We start from the raw sequence: 19,556 nt of genomic DNA on the forward strand, positions 1-19,556 counted from the left end.
TTAGACTATGCATTTTTTTCTCTGTAGGCATTAATGTTTGGCACACGTAGACTACATATGCTTAGCCCATACAGTCAGTGCATATGCTAGTATCAGGTAATGCATAATACTGTGTAATGCATGCGGACTATGCATATGTATAGCATGTAGGCATGCATAAGTGTAGCTTATATGATCTTTGAATGTGTTTAGTAACAACAGGCATGCATTTAGCTTATATAGGCGGAAGGGTTTGCATTTGATTAGCTCACACAGACGATACATAATGTTTATCCTATGTACAAGATGTATAAATTTAGCACAAAATGGATGAGGCAGTTGTCTAGCTTCCATACATTTAGCATATACAGACTGTACATGATGTTTAGTAATAATAAGCATGTGTTTATCTCATATGTGCCATGCACATGTTCAGAAGACAGTTCAGCATACATGAAAATGCATATGTTAAGTTCATATAGACTATACATAACGTTTATCAAATAGGGTATGTATAAATTGAGCACACATTGATTAGGCATATGTCTAACTTCCATGCACATATTTAGCACACTATACATAATGTTTAGTAATAATAAGCATGCATTTAGTTCATATAAGCTGTATATATTTAGCAGATATGGTTTATGGGTAAGTTAGGCACACATAGACTATGCATAGATACAGACTGTACATGATGTTTAATAATAACAGGGACTTGCAGTGTAGCAGATACAGGCTATGCATCTGCTCAGCAATAACAGGTATGCATACCTGTAGCTCCTACAGAGCGTTATGTTTAGCAAACAGCAATAATTGAAAGCCATGTGTTTAGTTCATACAGACTATGTGTGACTGACATATGTAGCACTTGTAGACTATGCATATGTTTAGCAATCATTAGTCATGCATATGTTTAGCAGCTATAGCGTGCATAAGGCTGACTCGCTTTCACGCATCTGTTCTCTCACCTGTGATCGAGACATCCATTAACGCGCATCGCTTCAGCCTGAACTCCTCCGGTCTGTCTGAAAGCACAGCTGAGCTGATGTGGTGAGGCAGCCGCGACTCTCTTTCCCTCTCTCGCTCTCCAGAAACTTTCACAGCTTCGTCCTTCTTTCCCCACCCGTTTTCAGACAAACCCGGCCCCTCTGAGCGTGGATTGGCTGGTGGTGTTGTGCGCTAGGATTGGCTAGCTGTCCCGTCTCGTTATGAGCTATTAGCCAGTCCTGGACAAGCGATACAATTTTTGCTAGCCAATCCGAGCGCGGAGGCGGGGTTTCTCTGAATAGGGGTAGGGAAACAAAAAGGCCACGGAGTTCCCATTCTAATGTCTTGCATTGAGTCCGTCTTAAAGGGGAATTCCACTAACTTTTCAAAATGTCGATGTAATTAAGTGGTTAGAATGTACACAAAGTCAGTCAGAGTGGTTTGATGTAAAATGCTTAGTTCTAGAGAAACCTACAGAACCAGAATTGTTCACAGTGGTGGTGACAGGAACCAGACGTCCACCTCTAAAAGCTCCATCACAGAAGATTGGTACACAAAATGGTTTTGAACATGCTGCCTGATGTCTGAAACTAAAATGTCTTGTTAATCCATGTATTGTAATCCATTCATGGTGGAGGGATACATGCAGGGCATTGTGAGGCAAAATAGTCCCCAAAGAAATCATATTACATCATACCTTAATCAACATTAGATATAAAAACAAGGCAGGTGTAGGTTCACTGGTGGTTTTGGATAGTAAATAAAATGGCTATATTTGTGTTGTATACATGGCAACCCCTGGTTCCTATCACCACCACTGTAAAGAAATCTGAGTCTTTCTCTACAAATAACCATCTTACATCACACCACTCTGAATGACTTTAATGTAAAATGGTTTTGATGTAAAATGGCAATGATGGATTTATGCTACAATTTTGTAAAATTAATGGAATTCCCCTTTAAGTTTCTTTCAGCCAACCATCAGATTCTGTCTCAAACAGCAGCCTGATTTGCAGCGCTACATGTTGAAGGACACTGGCTCAGTCTTGTGGCTGAGGTTAAATGAGGCTGCTTTGCCACAATTATAAAAAACGGCAATTTACACTGCAGTATTCAGACACCTGTTTTTGTCATTTAATGTTTCACAACAACTGACAGGGAAAAATATTCAGACACTATTTTAAAATATACATATATCTAAAGGTTACAAATATAAATATATAAAGTTCTGCATATTACTGCTGCAAAAAATAACATTCTCGTGCAAAATGCACCTGAAATGTCTTGTTAATCCATATTTTTTAATCCATTCATGGTGGAGGGATACATGCAGCATTGTGAGTAAAAACAGACCCCAAAGACAACATTTTTTTTTTTTCAGACAAAATACATTGTCATTGGAAAGAAGCAATCATTGTGAAGATGAAGGAGCTTCATAAAGCACTCAGGGACAACATCACTGAATAACAGTCAAAGGGAAACAGCTACAGAGCTGAAGCAAAGACCTTAAACAACCCTGTCACTATATGTAGCTCAATAATACGCAATTGTGACTGCTGCTTTCAGGTGACTTGCAGGACGACCTGAAAGCAGCAGAAACAATCATCATGAAGAACAATAAGCCACAAAATACACTGCCGTTATCTCGGGCAGATGAGATGAAAATAGAAATCTTTGGCAACAATTCAGCTTGTCATGTTTGGAGAAAGAAAGGTTAGACATATGATCCTAAGAACACCAACAGTGAAGCAAGAAGGTGGGAGCATCACAATATGGGGCTGCTTCTCTGCAAACAGTGCTGAAGCATTACATGTCATCGAAGGAAACATGAAAGGTGCAATGAACTGGGAGATATTAGAGAAGAATTTAATATCATCTTGCAAGAGGTTGGATGTTTCAACAATACAATAATCCCAAACATGCAGCCACAATAACTCAAGACTGGTTAGATGACGAGTCCAACAAAGGGACCATTTTAATCTTGGGGAATTGAAGACAAGAGGAGCTAAGGAGCCAAAATTGAACTACAATGTTGAAGAAAGCTGATTACTCCAAACCGTACGCGTCTCAAAGCTGTAATTGCAAATGAGTTTACAACAAAGTACTAATATTATTCATTTGTGGTGTCTGAATACTTTTTTCCCAATCATTTTTGTTTTTAAACAGATCTTTTTATGCTTAAACACACACTATTTCATTCATATTCATTAATACAATGTTAAAAGACATTGTGTGTTATTCGAAGTGGATAAATGCACTGCAAGTATATTAGATAACAAAAACAATAGTGACTGAATACCTGTGTCCCCTCCCTGTAAGTCTGGACAACAAAAGCATAAAAGCCAACAGATAAAGTGGTCATAGCTAGTGCTGTTTCTTGCTATAATTGCCATAAGCAGTCAATCAGGGCCCCCAGGCCACCATGAGGCCCCTCAGTATGTACTTTTTAAGATTTTTTTCTTTTTCAAAATCAATTAAGTATTAAATCTTGTTTTACTCTTGCATACAAAAGACTATCATTGGGGTCTGTGGGGCCCCCACATTTTAGAAACAGGCCCGGACATAACCCTCCTGCTGGAGAGCTATCTGAACAGGATCCCAGAATGTGCAGTAGTGTAACAGCACAGGAGGAATCAACGAAGAGCATCTTTTCATGGCTTTTGTACCCTTCCAGGTGTTTCTGAGACTGACAGTCATTAGGACAGGACGATCTGGCAGGTTTTGCCCTTTTTCTGTGGTACACAGTGAGCAGCTGTTAACATACAAAAGGTTGTGGGATAAAGGCTTGGTCAGACTAACTATCTAGCAAGCGCAGTCTCTGTTGTGGACACTGGAGAGGATGCTCTTTGTTGATTTGTCATGTGCCCTTTATCGCAAACACCACTGCACATTCAGTCATTAAGATTATGGATTTTCTAATTCAAAGGACAAAACAGGTCAAATAAGGCAGATGGATGTTGAAGATACAGGCGAGTAATACTAGCTTATCACTATCACTGTTTTCTTCTCCTTACTATACATCCTATACAGTAATGACTGTGTCAACAGCCCACTATGCACCTGAGTAAATCTGTAGATGATACATACTCTGGTTAGTCATATAGCAGGAGGTTCACCATGGGCCCCAAGGCCAAAGCCTTCATGAAGCGGAGCATGAGTAAGAAGTAACCCGTAAACATCTGGGATTCCACTGATTTTTCTGTGTTTATGCGTAATGCAATCGGTAGGATGTAAACAAAGCTATTCGGAGTGGTTTGATGTGAAATGTTCCATTCTAGAGAAATTTACTGAGTCAGAATTGTTCACGGTGATAGGAACCAGACGTCTGAAGCATTGCACGCCTCTCAAAACTACATCACAGAAAGTTATATGTGTGTATACATATATATATATTTATAGATATATGAAGACATGTTTAGATTCACTGCTCATTTTGGATAGTAAATAAAACGGCTATATTTGCACTGAACCCCTGGTTCCTATCACCACCACTGTAAAGAAAATCCAGGCTGGTAAGTTTCTCTACAGTGCAGCATTTTACATCAAGCCACTCTGAATGACTCCGTTTTCATCTCAAGGATTGCATGAAGCAGAAATATTGACAATCCATGGAATTCCTCTTTAAGGAAAACCTAGACTCCCACAGAACTCAGTGATTTTACAACAAATCAAATGGCATTAGTCCACCAAACACACACACGAGAAGCATCAGCAGATACAATACAGGCCATTCCACCCCAATTCTGTTGTACAAGGCCTTATTGAGTCTCAACATAAAGGTTTTTTGTTAACATAAAGCATTTCATTCTTTGGTCAAGGACAAAACTAAGGAGTCTCCAACAAATGCTGCCCCTCCAATTCTTGCTGCTCTAGCTTAGAAATGTCAAGTGTCCGGGAAAGCAAGGCCAAAGAAAAAGAAATGCATGAATCATAAACCTACTTGGCAACAAAAGGAACTTAAATAGCTCTGAAGCACCGAGTATCACTACTGCTGGGGGTGTTTTAAGGAATGCAATTAATAGTATTCTCAAAGAATGGAGAGGTTTTTATTGTAAGCCGAAGCTTGCCAAGACTGGAAAGGTGGCTCTGCTGATGATGAGAAGAAAAAAGCATGTTCATGTCATGTTTTGTGAGTTTTTGAACAGATTTGTCTGAAATGTATGAAATTTTGCCAATTTTTTTCATTTACATCACTGCCGCATTTACAGTGGTGTTGTTGCTGCCCTGTACTCTGGCACACTGGAAATAAAACAATGCCTATGAGGTTAAAGTGCAGAATGTTTGCTTTTTTATATCTATATTGGGTGAACCATGTATGAATCACAGCTCTGTCACAGCATTTTCAAGAGGTCGCAGTAACTGTAGTGTGTTATTGTACGTGGATATTGCTGCGCTGCATGCTTAATAATGCTTACATACTCTTACACACAAATATTAGCATAACTATTGGGGCTGTGTTTGGACAAGCACACTGGGCCCACGGTGGACAACCGCGTTTATAAGTAGTGCAAAAAACAAAAACAGAGATACAAGGTTTTGTCCTGGTAGTGACAAAATACAATTTTGTTTTTTGTTAAAAGTCATTTTCATATGGGGTCCTATACGATTCTAATTATGCCACTCCACCACAATACAGTACAGTACTGTGCAAAAGTGAAAGACCACTCTTTCATTTACTGAGTTTCCTGTCTAAACGAACATTAAGTAGAAGTTATTCATTTTCAGTGCTAGGAAAGATATATTTAAACAGATAATCACACAGAAGCCTCGACAACTAAATATATCAGCCTTTTCAGTATTTATCACGCCCACACGTTGCATCTGTTACAGCTTCCATTCTTTTCAGGAGACTTGCTTTCAGTTTGTTAAAGAATCTGCAGGGATATTTTTTTCCACACCTCCAAAGTTCAGTCTTAGAAGTTGGTTGCATTTTCAGCTTCTCACAATCCAACTAATTCCAGTTACAAATTTAGACTCATCTGTCCATAAAACCTTACTTCATGTCTCAGTTGTCCAATTTCGGTGTCCTACACATCCTTTCAGACTCATAGAGCTGAGTCGTCTTCTCACAGTGGAAGGATGGACAGAAACACCTGTGGGTGTTTTCAGATCTGAAGCAGCTTGATTTTCTCCTCTCTCTCAGAGATGAAAGCTTTACGTGCTGCTTATCTGATGGGGGCAGTTTTGGTGGCCTTGCACGGTTGTTAGGATTGTGGCATTTGCACAGTACTGTATGAACTGTGAACTGTGGCTTGTCCATTGTATGATACTAATGTATACAGTGTGATTCGTGTTGTTGTGCTGTCCCCTTGTCTTGTTTATCCTGTATAGCTTTGTCAGTAAACCGAATCCTGACTGTCTAATGCAGTTTCCAATATACCAAAACTATTTTTGTACCCCCTGCGACGGACTGGCGACCTGTCCAGGGCGTATCCTGCCTTCCGCCCGATGGTTTAGATGATGTGTGTGTATTTTTGTACCTAAGAATTCTATGACCATAATCTTAAACGAAATATAAATTAACTTAAATAAAACTTGTTTGTATAGTCCATTGGCCAGTCAAGAATATTTGGCCAGGAAAAACTCTATAGCTGTATCTTGTTGCTGTCAGCAGTCACATTATTAATAAAGTGAGCCAGTCCTACTGAATGCTTTATAAGCCCATGTCAGTATTTGTATTTCAAAGATGTTTCACAGACGAAGCAGTATGCTTTGGATGTTGTCTCTTCTTGTTACATCACTCTGGAACAGGCCAGTCATCTCAAGTGTACAAGACTAGCAGAACTCTACAGGCTGTTTTATGCACTTTGTAGCAAACTGGACTTTCTGTTTTTAATGCTTAGAAGAGATTCGCTTCTTGAGCTCCAGCTCTTGTTTCCTCCTCTTTATGCTTAGAGGCTTTGAAACGTCTATTCCTGCATTCTTGATCTGTTCAGGATTGAAAGTATTCTTTGTGCAGTGGTCCTTCAGTGGTCTGCCAGGTTGTTTACTATTACTGAGCTCACCAGTTTGCTTCTGTGCTCTGTTCCAAACAGATGTGTTAGTCCTAGTGTTTTGGTTCTGTCTCTGATTGATTTACTTGCATTTTTCAGCCTCTTGATGGCCTGCTTTACCGGGACGGACACGTCCTCATGGTGAGAGGCAACAGCAACCAACTCCAGATGCAAATGGCAGGCCTAGAATCAATCCCAGACCTTTTGTTAGCTCTCTTCTGCATGAACTATGGATGCAACAACACACAGCTGGCCAAGAAACAACTGAGCAGCCAATTATAGTCCCTTGAATATAAATAGCCTGGAATTAAAAGCTGGCACTTCAGCTTACAGTTATTGTTGCATTTGAAATGTGTTAGAGTACAGCAGCAAAAAGAATAGGTCAATATACATTTGCTTATCCATGCACTATCCATGCAACTCAACACGGCTTGAGATGTTGCTGTCTGCTGTCCATGGTACTGAAGGTTCCAGTGCTTAGCTTTAAAAGATCTCTCATTGGCACACACTCTCTGGAGGGGCTTAGTGTGAGGCTTGTTCTAACATGTTCTTATCTGGCTGATTGTTTTCTTTTTCTTGTCTTTTTCTTTTAGCTACTGAAACTGTCATGACTCAATCAATGTGGACAGTGGTGCATATGGTTTCCTTAAAGAGCATGTCATTAAACACACAAAAGACTTGTCAATTTTGACTGAGCCTATACAAAGCATTAACCCATTCAAATCTAATTTATATATATGTATAAGGAAAAAGGCCACAGAACTTGTTCTGATTGGTTCAAAAGTGGGAAAAGTATTATATAGTCTTACCTTGGATGAACATCTAACTGGACTCTAACTGTAATGAATATTTTTCATCACGTCACTTTTAGGGAAGCACAGATGTGGGAATTGTGGGCTTATACATGTGCATATCGGTTGTTCATTTGGGTCCATAAATATTAACAATAATATGAAAAATCAAAACAAACCCATCAAAGAAACAGCAAAAACATTAGGTGTGGCCAAACCATCTATTTGGTACATTCACCATCAACACCAAAAAGGCCCCGAAAACAATAGGAAAAAAAAATGTGCTGGATGACAGAGAAAATTTCTATCCCTGGTGAAGATAAACCCCTTCATAACAGTTGGCCAGATTAAGAACTCCCTCCTGAAGGTAAATGTATCTGTGTCAATGATCAATATATAAACAGGAAGACCAGATTAGAGGTTGCCAAAAATATCTCAAAAAGCCTGCTGCAACATCTTATGGACAGATGATAAAGGTCAACTTGCATTATAATGACAGGAAGAGAAGAGTATGGAGAAGGGAAGGAAGTGCCCATAATCCAAAGCACATCACCTCATCTGTCAAGCATGGTGGAGTTAGTGTTACGGCATAGGCAGGTACGGCTGCAATGGAACTGGTTCCCTTGTCTTTAATGATAATGTGACTGCTAACAAAAGCAGCAGGATGAATTCTGAAGTGTATAGCGCTGTATTATCTGCACAGATTCCAACTCATTGGATGATGCTTCATAGTGCAAATGGACAATGATCTAAAGCACAGAGCAAAGGAACCCAAGCCTTTTTTTAAGGCAAAGAAGTGGGACGTTCTGTAACGGTCAACCCAGATCACTCGACTTCAATCCAATCAAGCACACGCTTCACTAACCAAAGGCAAAACTCAAGGTAAAACTAGAACAAGCAATTAATATATCGTCAAACATCTAAACATCTGTACAATGTCAATAATTATTTTTAAAGAAATGATATGCCAATACTGATCATTTTGCATCCCTCATAATTTTCATCCTTTTATTCATAATAGACTGTTAGCTCACTTTTTAGCAATATGATTAAAAAGCATAAATACATAAAAAAAAAATACAATTTCTTCAGATTTTTGCTCAGGCAAACTCAGACAGCATACGGACCACAGATCAGATATGGACATTACTGGGTGGACTGAGCCCCTCCAATGAAAACCATATCTTACCCATTCTACCTTTTTTGGATTATCAGTTATTTTGTTTTCTACTTTATTTTGTATAACATTCTACTTTCTAAAGGGCATCAAACAATTCCATAAATTACTTTTTGATTTTTACAAAAAAATTGTCACATGTACGGTTTTCTGTTTCAAGGGCTCAATTGGTGTGAAATGCAGAACGGCCGCCTTCATATAAATCAGGCATATATCACGGCAAAAACATAATTGTTGGTGTAAGGAATAAACAATTTGAACCTGGATAACCTTTCCATAAGGTCACTCTGACTGGAAAAGATGTTATGTGCCCACCATTTGGTTGTTCTCTCATGATAATGGATAGAAATAACCAAACTGTTCCGAGATCAATACTGAATGACCTTTTTAGGATGGGAGACAGAATTTCAGTCAAAGCCAAAAATGGTATCCACAAATGTCACAAATGTCCTTGTAGGCTTTGAGTGACATCCATAATTCATATTCCTCTCTCAAGTGCCATGCACTCAACTGCTTTTTCTGTTAATGTATGCAGATCCTAGATGTGCTCATTTGGGAGAGATGCAGCAAACAGGTCTAAATCGAGATTGAGATCAAACCATATAGCCCACTGGAAACCATGACATTATCAATGCAGGGTGAGGTCCGCCCCCCCCCCATTGTTGCTAAGCAACATACCAATTTCCATATAAGATGACTGAATAATGTGCAATCATGCAGTATATAGTCATCAATGTACACATTTACGACATCGCAGTAACATAAAGCAAGAAACCAATCACCACACAAAGTCGCCATGGCACCTATCTCTGAAGGGAAATATATCCAGAGCTGAAGATTTTTCCTTCCCCACATCGTTTATTTCTCTTGTTTTCCCTCTAACAGATTGGTCTCTTATGTTACACAGCAAACACACTGAAAGTACACTTGCAGAGAAATGATTGCAATAAACGGCGTCTGAAATGATTGGTGGGTCTGGATGCAAACTAATTCTCAGCGCTCAGATTTGAGCTGGAGCGTGATTATTCCTGCCTCATCGCTTGCAGCTGTCCTTCAAACAGAAAAGCAGCACTTTCTCGAAAGCAGCAATTGGTCTCAAGAGGTGCCGTTTTGCTATTTGCATCTTGCTGAAAGACTCAACGGGAAACCTGTGCAATTCAAAATAGGTTTTATTACAGAGCTTATGTGCACATACTGTTCAGGCACAAAAATAATACTAGCTAAAGAAATATTTAAGGGGTAATCATCACTACAGTAAGAATATCAAAACAGATAAAAATACAGTTTCAGCACATTTACAACTATTTATTTACTGCCTAACAATATTAAAGAGGAATTCCAATGATTTTTCAACATTTCTGCATAATTCAGAGGTTGATATATGAACAGTCATTCAGGGTGGTTTGATGTGAAATGGTTAACTGTAGAGAAACGTACCGATTCAAATTTCTTTACAGTGGAGGTGATGGGAACCAGGGGACACAACGTCTACAATGCAAATATAGCCATCTTGTTTACTCTCTTTTTACATGTATTATTGAAAAAGGTAAAATGGAAAAAAGGGCAAAAAACATGGTGAAAAAAGGCCCTTTTGGGGAAACCCTTTATGTATGTCTGCATCATGCATACATTTTAATAAATACATGTAGGCAGAAACCCTCTCAAAATTATTGTAAAACAATGACTGCATTTACATGCACTCGATAATCTGATCATAATCGGATATCTGCAGCTATCCGATTATTCAAATGGTCATGTAAACACCATTTTATAGGTATTAAACACTTCAGATGTCTGCTTTGAACAATTCAGACTCGGCAAGTTACTCTAGACCTGTATTCCTCACTACTATGAATCACTTTACAGCTTTACTGTTTAATTATGCAGAAACGTTAAAAAATTGACGGAATTCACCTTTAATAGCTAAAAACTAAATGTAGGATTAGGAAAAAATGTTTCATACAGTTTTTATTCTTTTCAAAGCACCATTTTTACTAGCCTATAGGCTTCTAGTTCACATGTGAGAAAACAAAGGTCAGTCCATACAGTTAGAAGCAGCAGCATCTTCCTGTCTTACTTTTGGTCCATAGCATAGCATTGCAAGGTTTTCAGGACGGGAACCCATATATTCCCATGAGTGTCTGGTGCTTGTGTGTAAGGGATGTTCCAGATCCATGGCTGATCTAAAGAGAAAAAGAGGATATGCAAAGCAACACTGGTAAGTTTATTGTTTCACAAGATGTAGTTCTTTTAAAAGTGACCACACGCTCTTCAAAAAACATGCAAACAATGATGCAGAAATTGCAACCAAATTCTAAGACTGAACTGGAAAAAAAATCATCAGATTTCTTTGAAAAACTGAAAGCAATTCTCCCAAAAAAATGGAAGCTGTAGTGAAAGGTGGACAAACTAAATAATGAAAAAACTGATATTTCGTTGAGGCCTCTGTCATTTTTGAATAATTTGTACTTAATAGTCATTTTGACTGGAAATCAAATAAATGAAGGGTGGTCTCTGACTTTTGTGCTGTACTGCAGAGACAAATGAGAATGGAAAAAAGTGTGGATGTGTGAAAGGATGTAAATCATATGTGATGGACTTTTGCAGACCCTTGGGAGATTTTGGACTGATGTGTTAGGCACCACTCTCCACAGCCATTGTCCAGAAAAAATAAAAAATAAAAAGAGGAAATATCCTTCGGAAGAACGGTGTTCTACCCCTCCAGTACAGTTCCAGAGACTTATAGGATCTATGCAAATGCGTACTGAAGCTGTTCTGGCGGCTCATGGTGGTTCAACACCTTCCTAAGACACTTATATGTCACTCACAATAATCTGTCACTCATCTGTATGTTACTTTTTGTATCCACCATCCAAAAAAACTGTGAAATGTGAAGTCTCTGTTTTCACATATTCCAAGAAAGCATGTGACTCTACAGGCTCCTAGGATTTGTTGTTTGATGAAGTCACATCAAGCAAACATCCTGCCCCACTCTAACAAACACTCCCACTCACCCTGCCTTCATACTTTCACCGTCACAGCTGCCATTCCTTATAGAGATATCTCTGATGGACAGGACAGCGGAAAACAGTGAGGTAATGTCAGAAATCACACACACATAATTTTTTGTTAGTGACTGATTCAGCTGATTACTTCATGGATGGTTCATAGAGGCTCACTGTGGGCAAACAGGACCTTATTCTGTCCCCACTAAAGTAAGTTGGGCACATAGCTAAAGCTCTAATAATATTCAGAGACAGGCTTTGAGTTTAAATCTTAACTGAAGAGGTTGTACAACATCCAAATTGTAACATTCAGAGTAAAGAACAGGTTACTGTTACAAGCTTCAAATGTCTAAATTTCAGCTAGAGATCTTAAAAATCCTATTATAGTGCCAATAGAAATTCGCAAATAAGTACACAAAAGCTACTTTCAAAGTGAATCATAAGATTTTTTACATTAAACATGATGTGTTAATGATGTGTTTGGCTGGTACATTTGTTACTGTACTGGCTCTCAGCATAAACAAGCTTAAAACATCAATACTGTATACTGCTATAGGCGATATACTTCTCCCAGTGCTACCTGGACCTGAAAAGACCTCCAAAAGTTGGAAGTAGGGCACATTACAAAGCACAAGAAGTGCTAGCATCTGGATGTCATGTATGGTCTTTCTATCATGTGCTCTGCTGCAGCCATTTCCACCACCACAGACACCCTAACCCCATTTTAATGCTGTAAAAATAAAAACAAAAATGTTCTTGTGCAAAATGTACCTGGTGGCATTATAAAAGAAGACATCGCCATTGGCTGAGAAGATTTTATGCAGCAATCATGGTAAAGGTGAAGGAGCTTCCTAAAGTTCTCAGGGACAACATTATTAAACAAAACTTGAATGGAAAAATCCACAGAAGCTGAAAGCAAAAACCTTAACTTTTCTGGCAGCACAACTGGTTCAATAACATGCAAGTTCACAGAACCACAACTAATTGTCTTCAAACAGGTGAATCATGCAAGATGTAAATAATGATAGGTAAGGTAAGAGAGACGCCAGCAGCCACTTGAAAAGAACTGAAAAGAGTTGTAGGATGACTTGAACTCAGCAGAAACAACAGTTACATAAACAATTAGCGATGAACTGCACCACCATCATCTCCCTTCCTACACGACACACAAAACTCCTCTGCTGAAAAAGAAGCACAGGAGTGTGCATCTATATTTTAAACACAAGCATTTAGACAAACCAGAACCATTTTGGAACAATGTACTCTGGTCAGATGAAACAAAAACAGATACACATACACACACATATATATATATATATATATATATATATATATATATATACACATACTCAGACCAGTGCAACACACACTAACACACCACCAGTGCTGAGAATGATCCACCACCCAAATAGTACCTGCTCTGTGAGGGTCCATGGGGGTCCTGACCACTGAAGAACAGGGTAAAAGGGGGCCAACAGAGTATGCAGAGAAACAGATGGACTACAGTCTGTAACTGTAGAACTACAAAGTGCACCTATATAGTAAGTGGAGCTGATAAAATGGACAATGAGCATAGAAACAAGGAGGTGGTCATAATGTTATGCCTGATTGGCGTATATATATACACGTACACACACACACACACACACACACACACACACACACACACACACACACACCGCTGCTGTCAGAACAAAACCTCGTATCTCCATTTTGGTCAGTTGAAAATGCCTGTTGTTCTTTACATTGTGTGTATATTTCATGATGAATGGATCAAAAGAAATGACCTTAAATTGCTTGGAAAAACATCTGGTTCCATTGACTTGCATTAAAAGTAAAGTATGCTTTTTCCTTCTCCTGTGAAGTTCTCAGTTTGGAGATACGAGGTTTTGTTCCGACAGCAGCGATATATATATCATTGATAATGATCTGAAGCACCCAGCAAATTACATGTCATCACTAAAAACTTGGCTCTCTACTCCTCTCTACTTTTGTCGACAGCACTAATATAATACATTAAACTGCCAAGTCTTGGATATGATTGATGAACTGCACAAAATTGATTTGAAAAAATGAACTAAACAAACTGCTTGGCAACAGGGCTGCCACAAATTGATGAAACAGATTGTTACTGTGGATATAATAGGGCTCACTGTCCATCAATCCTGCCAAAACTGAAAATCAATATCACAGTCTCACACCATCACTGGTCTACTGACATAGTTGACAGAACACCCAGCGCTATCTGGAACTAAACCAGCCTTTGAAGCTGGGTGTAGGGCACGTTACCAAGGATGAAAAATGTGAGGGAGACTCGCTGCTCACTGCAAGCATCTCACTGCCATGCGCCGTCACATTCACTTAGTAGTAAGATCCAGATTTCCAGAAATAATGGCATGGGCTGTACAACAGTGTCCATGGTAACCAGCAGACACAACAGGATTAAACTGAACCATGAAAACAGAACCCAGCAGCGTAGCAAAACATCCCCATAAACACATTAACAAACCAACAGAGCTTATGAGTCACCCCATGCATTGCTGAATAAGATTCAAAACAATAGTGCTGACAGGGGAAATTCGCGTGCGCCTCTGTCTCCCACAAGACGTCCTAAAGCTCCTTATCATCTGTAAGGGACCTTCGTTTTCAGAAAAGCAGCACCATAAAGAGGCTTCAGTGCTTCGCTTTATACCTACGATTATGAAATCCTTTCAATAAAACATTCTCAATAAAAAAGAAGCTGAATGTTCTGAACAGAGCCTGGAATGAGACCTACTTTCAACACTGTGCACACATACAGCTGCATCCTCGGACTGCAACTACATTAAACTGCTAATTACAAAAGGCAAATGTCAAAGTTTATATGTTTTGGTCAAGGGTGGCTACTTCTTTCTGTCTCACCACACATAGGAGAGGAAGGCACTCCTCAATTAGTATAAAATATTCACAAACGGGCATAAATGTCACAGAAAAAGCAGAATCGTGCTTTCAGAGGAAGCAGAATGTCGCTTATCACGACCACTAAAGTATTCCAGCAGATGTGATCTGCACATAAAAAAGACGACATGGTAATTATCTGAATGATCAACAAGGAGAACACTAAGAAACTCCGCTCCATATGAAAATATTCACACTTAAAAATGTCCCTAACGTTTCTCTCATTCGAATGGATTCAGAAATGCACTGACTGCATCCAAAAAGAAAAAACACAACACAATTAGCATTAAGCACTGATTTACGCGCATCATCATTAGCACCAATTTTCATTCTTTTCACAGGCGGTAAGTAAATGCATCTCCATGAACTAACAGCAGTGCATCATTCTAATGGTAATCCATACTGTGCTGCTCCCCTGACATTTCCTGCAATGTGCAGGTAGAGCGTATGTGTGAAAGATGGCAGAACTCCCACGGTGATTTAGAGCCTAATTAAACCATGCCTTCCTCATCATGGAGGTAAGGTGAGGGCAGCACAGGCAGACTTGTCACCTGTCTACATGAAAGGGCTGACAGGCACACACTAATCGACAGAAAGGGACCACTACCGACCAGATATTATTTGGGTGGTGGACTGTTTTCAGCACAGCCGTGATACATGGTTGTGCGTAGTGCTGGTACAAGTGTATCAGACGCAGCGGTGTTGCTGGGTTTTTACCGGCCACCTTATTAGCCACACTTGTGTAGCAAAATTCACATTCTGACTTCTTCACAACCTCACAATTCAGACAATCCTTTCAGTATTTGAATAAGATCACAATATTTATCTTGTTGGTGCACAGTTAGAGACTACAGCTCATCGTTTTCCATGCACAATTACAACCCCAATTCCAAAAAGGTTGGGATGCTGTGTAAAATGTAAATAAATGTAAATAAAAACAGAATGTAATGATTGGCAAATCTCATAGAACATAGAACACATATCAGATGTTGAAATGTGAGACATTTTACCATTTCATGAAAAATATTAACTCATTTAGAACTTGATGGCAGCAACGCATCTCAAAAAAGTTGGGGCAACAAAAGGCTGGAAAAGTAAGTGGTACTAAAAAAACAGCTGGAGGAGCAATCTGCAACTAACTCACATGACTGGGTATGAAAAGAGCATTTTAGCGAGGCGGAGTGTCTCAGAAGCAAAGATGGGCAGAGGTTCACCAATCTGCCAAAAACTGCGTCTAAAATTATGGAACGATTTCAGAAAATGTTCCTCAACGTAAAATTGCAAAGACTTTGTGTACCTCATCACCTACAGTACATAATATCATCAAAAGATTCAGTGAATCACATATATAAAAAAATACCATATATAAACAGGATCCAGAAATGCCACCAACTTCTCTGGGCCAAAACTCATTTAAGATAGACTGAGGCAAAATGGAAAAGTGTCCTGTGGTCATATTAATCAAAATGTGAAATTCTTTTTGGAAATAATGGACACTGCATCCTCCAGACTAAAGACCTCCCAGCTTGTTATTAGCACACAGTTCAAAAGCCAGCATCCATGATGGTATGGGGGAGCATTAGTGCACATGGCATAGGTGTCTTGCACATCTGTGAAGGTACCATTAACGCTGAATGAAATATACAGGTTTTGGCAACATACTCCCCCTCCAGACAACGTCTCTTTCAGGGAAGGCCTTGCATATTTCAGCAAGACAATGCTAAGCCATCATGTTCTAAATGAGTTAATATTTTTCATGAAATGGTAAAATGCCTCACTTTCAACATCTGATATGTGTTCTATGTTCTATTGTGAATAAAACGTCTGAGATTTGCAAATCATTGCAATCTGTTTTTCATCCTCTAACCCAGAGGTGTCCAATCTCATCCCAAGAGGGCTGGTGTGGCTGCAGGTTTTCACTCCTACAAAGCAGGAGGTCACCTGATGAAATGTTTGAAGACTAAGACCAACCGATTAGGTGTGCTTCAGCTTGTTTGGAAAGAAAACCTGCAGCCACACCAGCCCTTGGTGGATAAGATTGGACACCCCTGCACTAGCCCCTCATTAATGGCCAGTTTTAAACCACAGTCACACTCTTGGCTTGGCAGACTAATCTCAAGCCAGCAGTGACACTGAGGTGTTTAAAACTCCTAGTAAGACCCTCGCACCAGCGTCACACACACTACCATGCCACCACCGTGCTTGTCCACCATCCAAATAATATCTCATCATTAGTCGCCTTACAATGGTCTGATTCCACTGATGGGCAGTCCTGGAGGGCCACACCATCTTCAAGCTGCTGGAACTGCATCTTTCCAGGACTGGGAGTGTATAACCCTGGCCGAAGAATGGCTGATATACTGTGCACAACAAATAGGCTACAGTCAGTAACTGGAAACCTACCGAGTGTAGGTTTATAGTAGGTGTTTCTGATAAAATGAACAATGAGTGTAGCTCTAAGGTCTAACCAAAAAACTGCCAACTCTGTATAGAATGGTAGTCTTAAAAACTCTTCACATAAAAGCATTTTACTTGCTAATTGTTTACTGGAAGTTGAACTGGGGTGATGTGTTGGAAAGTAAGCAAACACTAGCCTGCTATGTTCATAGTAGGCTGGGAAATTTAGGTTCTAAGACATTAAAATAAATACTCAGTGGTGACCTTGGTTGAAGCAAAAAAAAATAAAAAAAAACAGCCTTCATGCAGTGCAGCATAAACATATTCTATGGTTTGTCCATTATTCATTGGCTAAGGGAGTTATCTGATGGCTATAGAAACATGAATTTATGCTATAAAGACTACCATAACTTTAAAAAGCCTTGTGCAATCTCTATATGTCTAACAGAAATTAAAAAATTTAAACTAGTCCTGGCTTCAAACTGTATGGACCAGGAAGTAAATGGCATGTTTTGATGATGTTTAAATTAAATACTACACTGAAATATCAAAAAAGTGGACAGAATTAGGCCCTTAACATTCCTAAAATTCCCTTTTTTAAAGTAAAAGAGTCTAATGTTGTATATGAACTTTTTAAGCTTTTAAACTTTTAAACCATACTGTTCGCACTTGAGTTCATACAGTCCATTTCTGAAAATCAACCCATCTACAAATGTACAGGCTACAGCAGTTTAGTCCCACCCCCTTCATGTTGAAGTTATAGGGAGTGTTTTAGCCTGGACAGCTGTTTGAATGAGACACAACACAGGGCAGCCACAGAGAGCCTAAGTTCTATGGGATAAAGAGAGATTGGAAAATAAAAATGTAAAAATGAATTACAACTGTTTCTTCAGTACATGAAACCACACAAGCATTATGAGTGAACCTCAATGAAAAAAAGGTAAAATACAAGAAAAATGTCAGATATAGTCCCTTTAAGCCTCTATGGTTGGATGAACAGTGAAGTGTGGAATATTGAGCTGAAAGGGGGGCATTTAGCAAATTACCCAGATCCACATACACGTCCCTGACCATCTCACACCACTGTTAATATTCCAATACAAATACGGTTAGAACTGTTTGAGCTTTTTAACTAAAAAAAACTAGACCAAGGAAATGAGATGTGGTATCACATTTTTTTTTACTTCAGCCAGTGAATAGCAACCTGGACAAAGCTCTTTGAATGTACATCTCAGGAAAAATCTACTGAGGAACTAGCTGTTCCAAGGATGAGGGTTTCTGATAAGCACAGCAATGTAACGGTCTCAACAGAATAAACATGGGGACATACATTTTTACTGACCATCAGTTCCACTTATTCCCCCCCCGCATGTACTCTGTGTAGTAGCATGACTTCTAATACAATCACTGAACACTTTATTAGGAACATCTGTACATCTACTTATTCATTGCAATTATCTAATCAGTCAATCGCGTGGGAGTGCATAAAATCATGCAGATACAGCCCAGCAGCTTCAGATAACGTCCACATCAAACATCAGAATGAGTAAAACGTGATCCCAGTGATTTTGACTGTGGCATGATTGCTGCTGCTAGACGGGCTGGTGTGAGTATTTCTATAACTGCTGATCTCCTGGGATTTTCACCCACAACAATCTAGAGTTTACTCTACAGAATGGTGCAATAAAGAAAAAAACATCCAGCGAGCGGCAGTTGTGCAGACAGAAACGCCTTGTTGACGAAAGAGGTCAATGGAGAATGGCCAGGCTGATTTGAACTGACACTAAAACTACAGTAGCTCAGATAACCACTCTATACAATTGTGGCGAGCAGAAAATTATCTCAAAATGCACAACACATCAAATCTTGAGGTGGATGGGCTACAGCAGCAGAAGTTCATGTCAGGTTCCACTTCTGTCAGCCAAGAACAGAAGGCTGAGGCTGCAGTGGACACAGGCTGGAAAAACGTAACCTGCTCTGATGAATCTCGATTTCTGCTGAGGCACACAGACGGCAGGGTGAGAATTTGGTGCCAACAGCATAAATCCATGGACCCAACTTGCCTTGTGTCAACCATTCAGACTGGTGGAGGTGGTGTAATGGTGTGGGAGTGTTTTCTTGGCACACTTTGGGCCTGTTAACACTAATAAATGAATGCCACAGCCTATTTGAGCATTGTTGCTGAGCTTGTACATCCCTTCATGGCCACAATTTACCCATCTTCTAATGGCTACTTCCAGCATGATAATGCACCATGTCACAAAAGCTAAAGTTGTCTCAAACTGGT

General features: G+C 39.4%; 1 protein-coding gene across 2 annotated transcripts in view; it reads right to left on the reverse strand.

Moving 5' to 3' along the window:
• Nucleotides 1-10,721: 10,721 nt before the first annotated feature.
• Nucleotides 10,722-19,556, reverse strand: part of tdp1 (tyrosyl-DNA phosphodiesterase 1) — a 53,226-nt gene continuing 44,391 nt past the window's right edge. For both annotated transcript variants that reach the window (XM_036593910.1, XM_036593909.1), the window contains exon 16: nucleotides 10,722-11,113. In XM_036593910.1, the coding sequence (XP_036449803.1) occupies nucleotides 11,004-11,113 (110 nt within the window). In that variant the 3' untranslated portion in view covers nucleotides 10,722-11,003. The remainder of the gene's footprint in view (nucleotides 11,114-19,556) is intronic.

Source organism: Colossoma macropomum, unplaced genomic scaffold, assembly GCF_904425465.1.
Source record: "Colossoma macropomum unplaced genomic scaffold, Colossoma_macropomum, whole genome shotgun sequence".
Taxonomy (NCBI): Eukaryota; Metazoa; Chordata; class Actinopteri; order Characiformes; family Serrasalmidae; genus Colossoma; species Colossoma macropomum.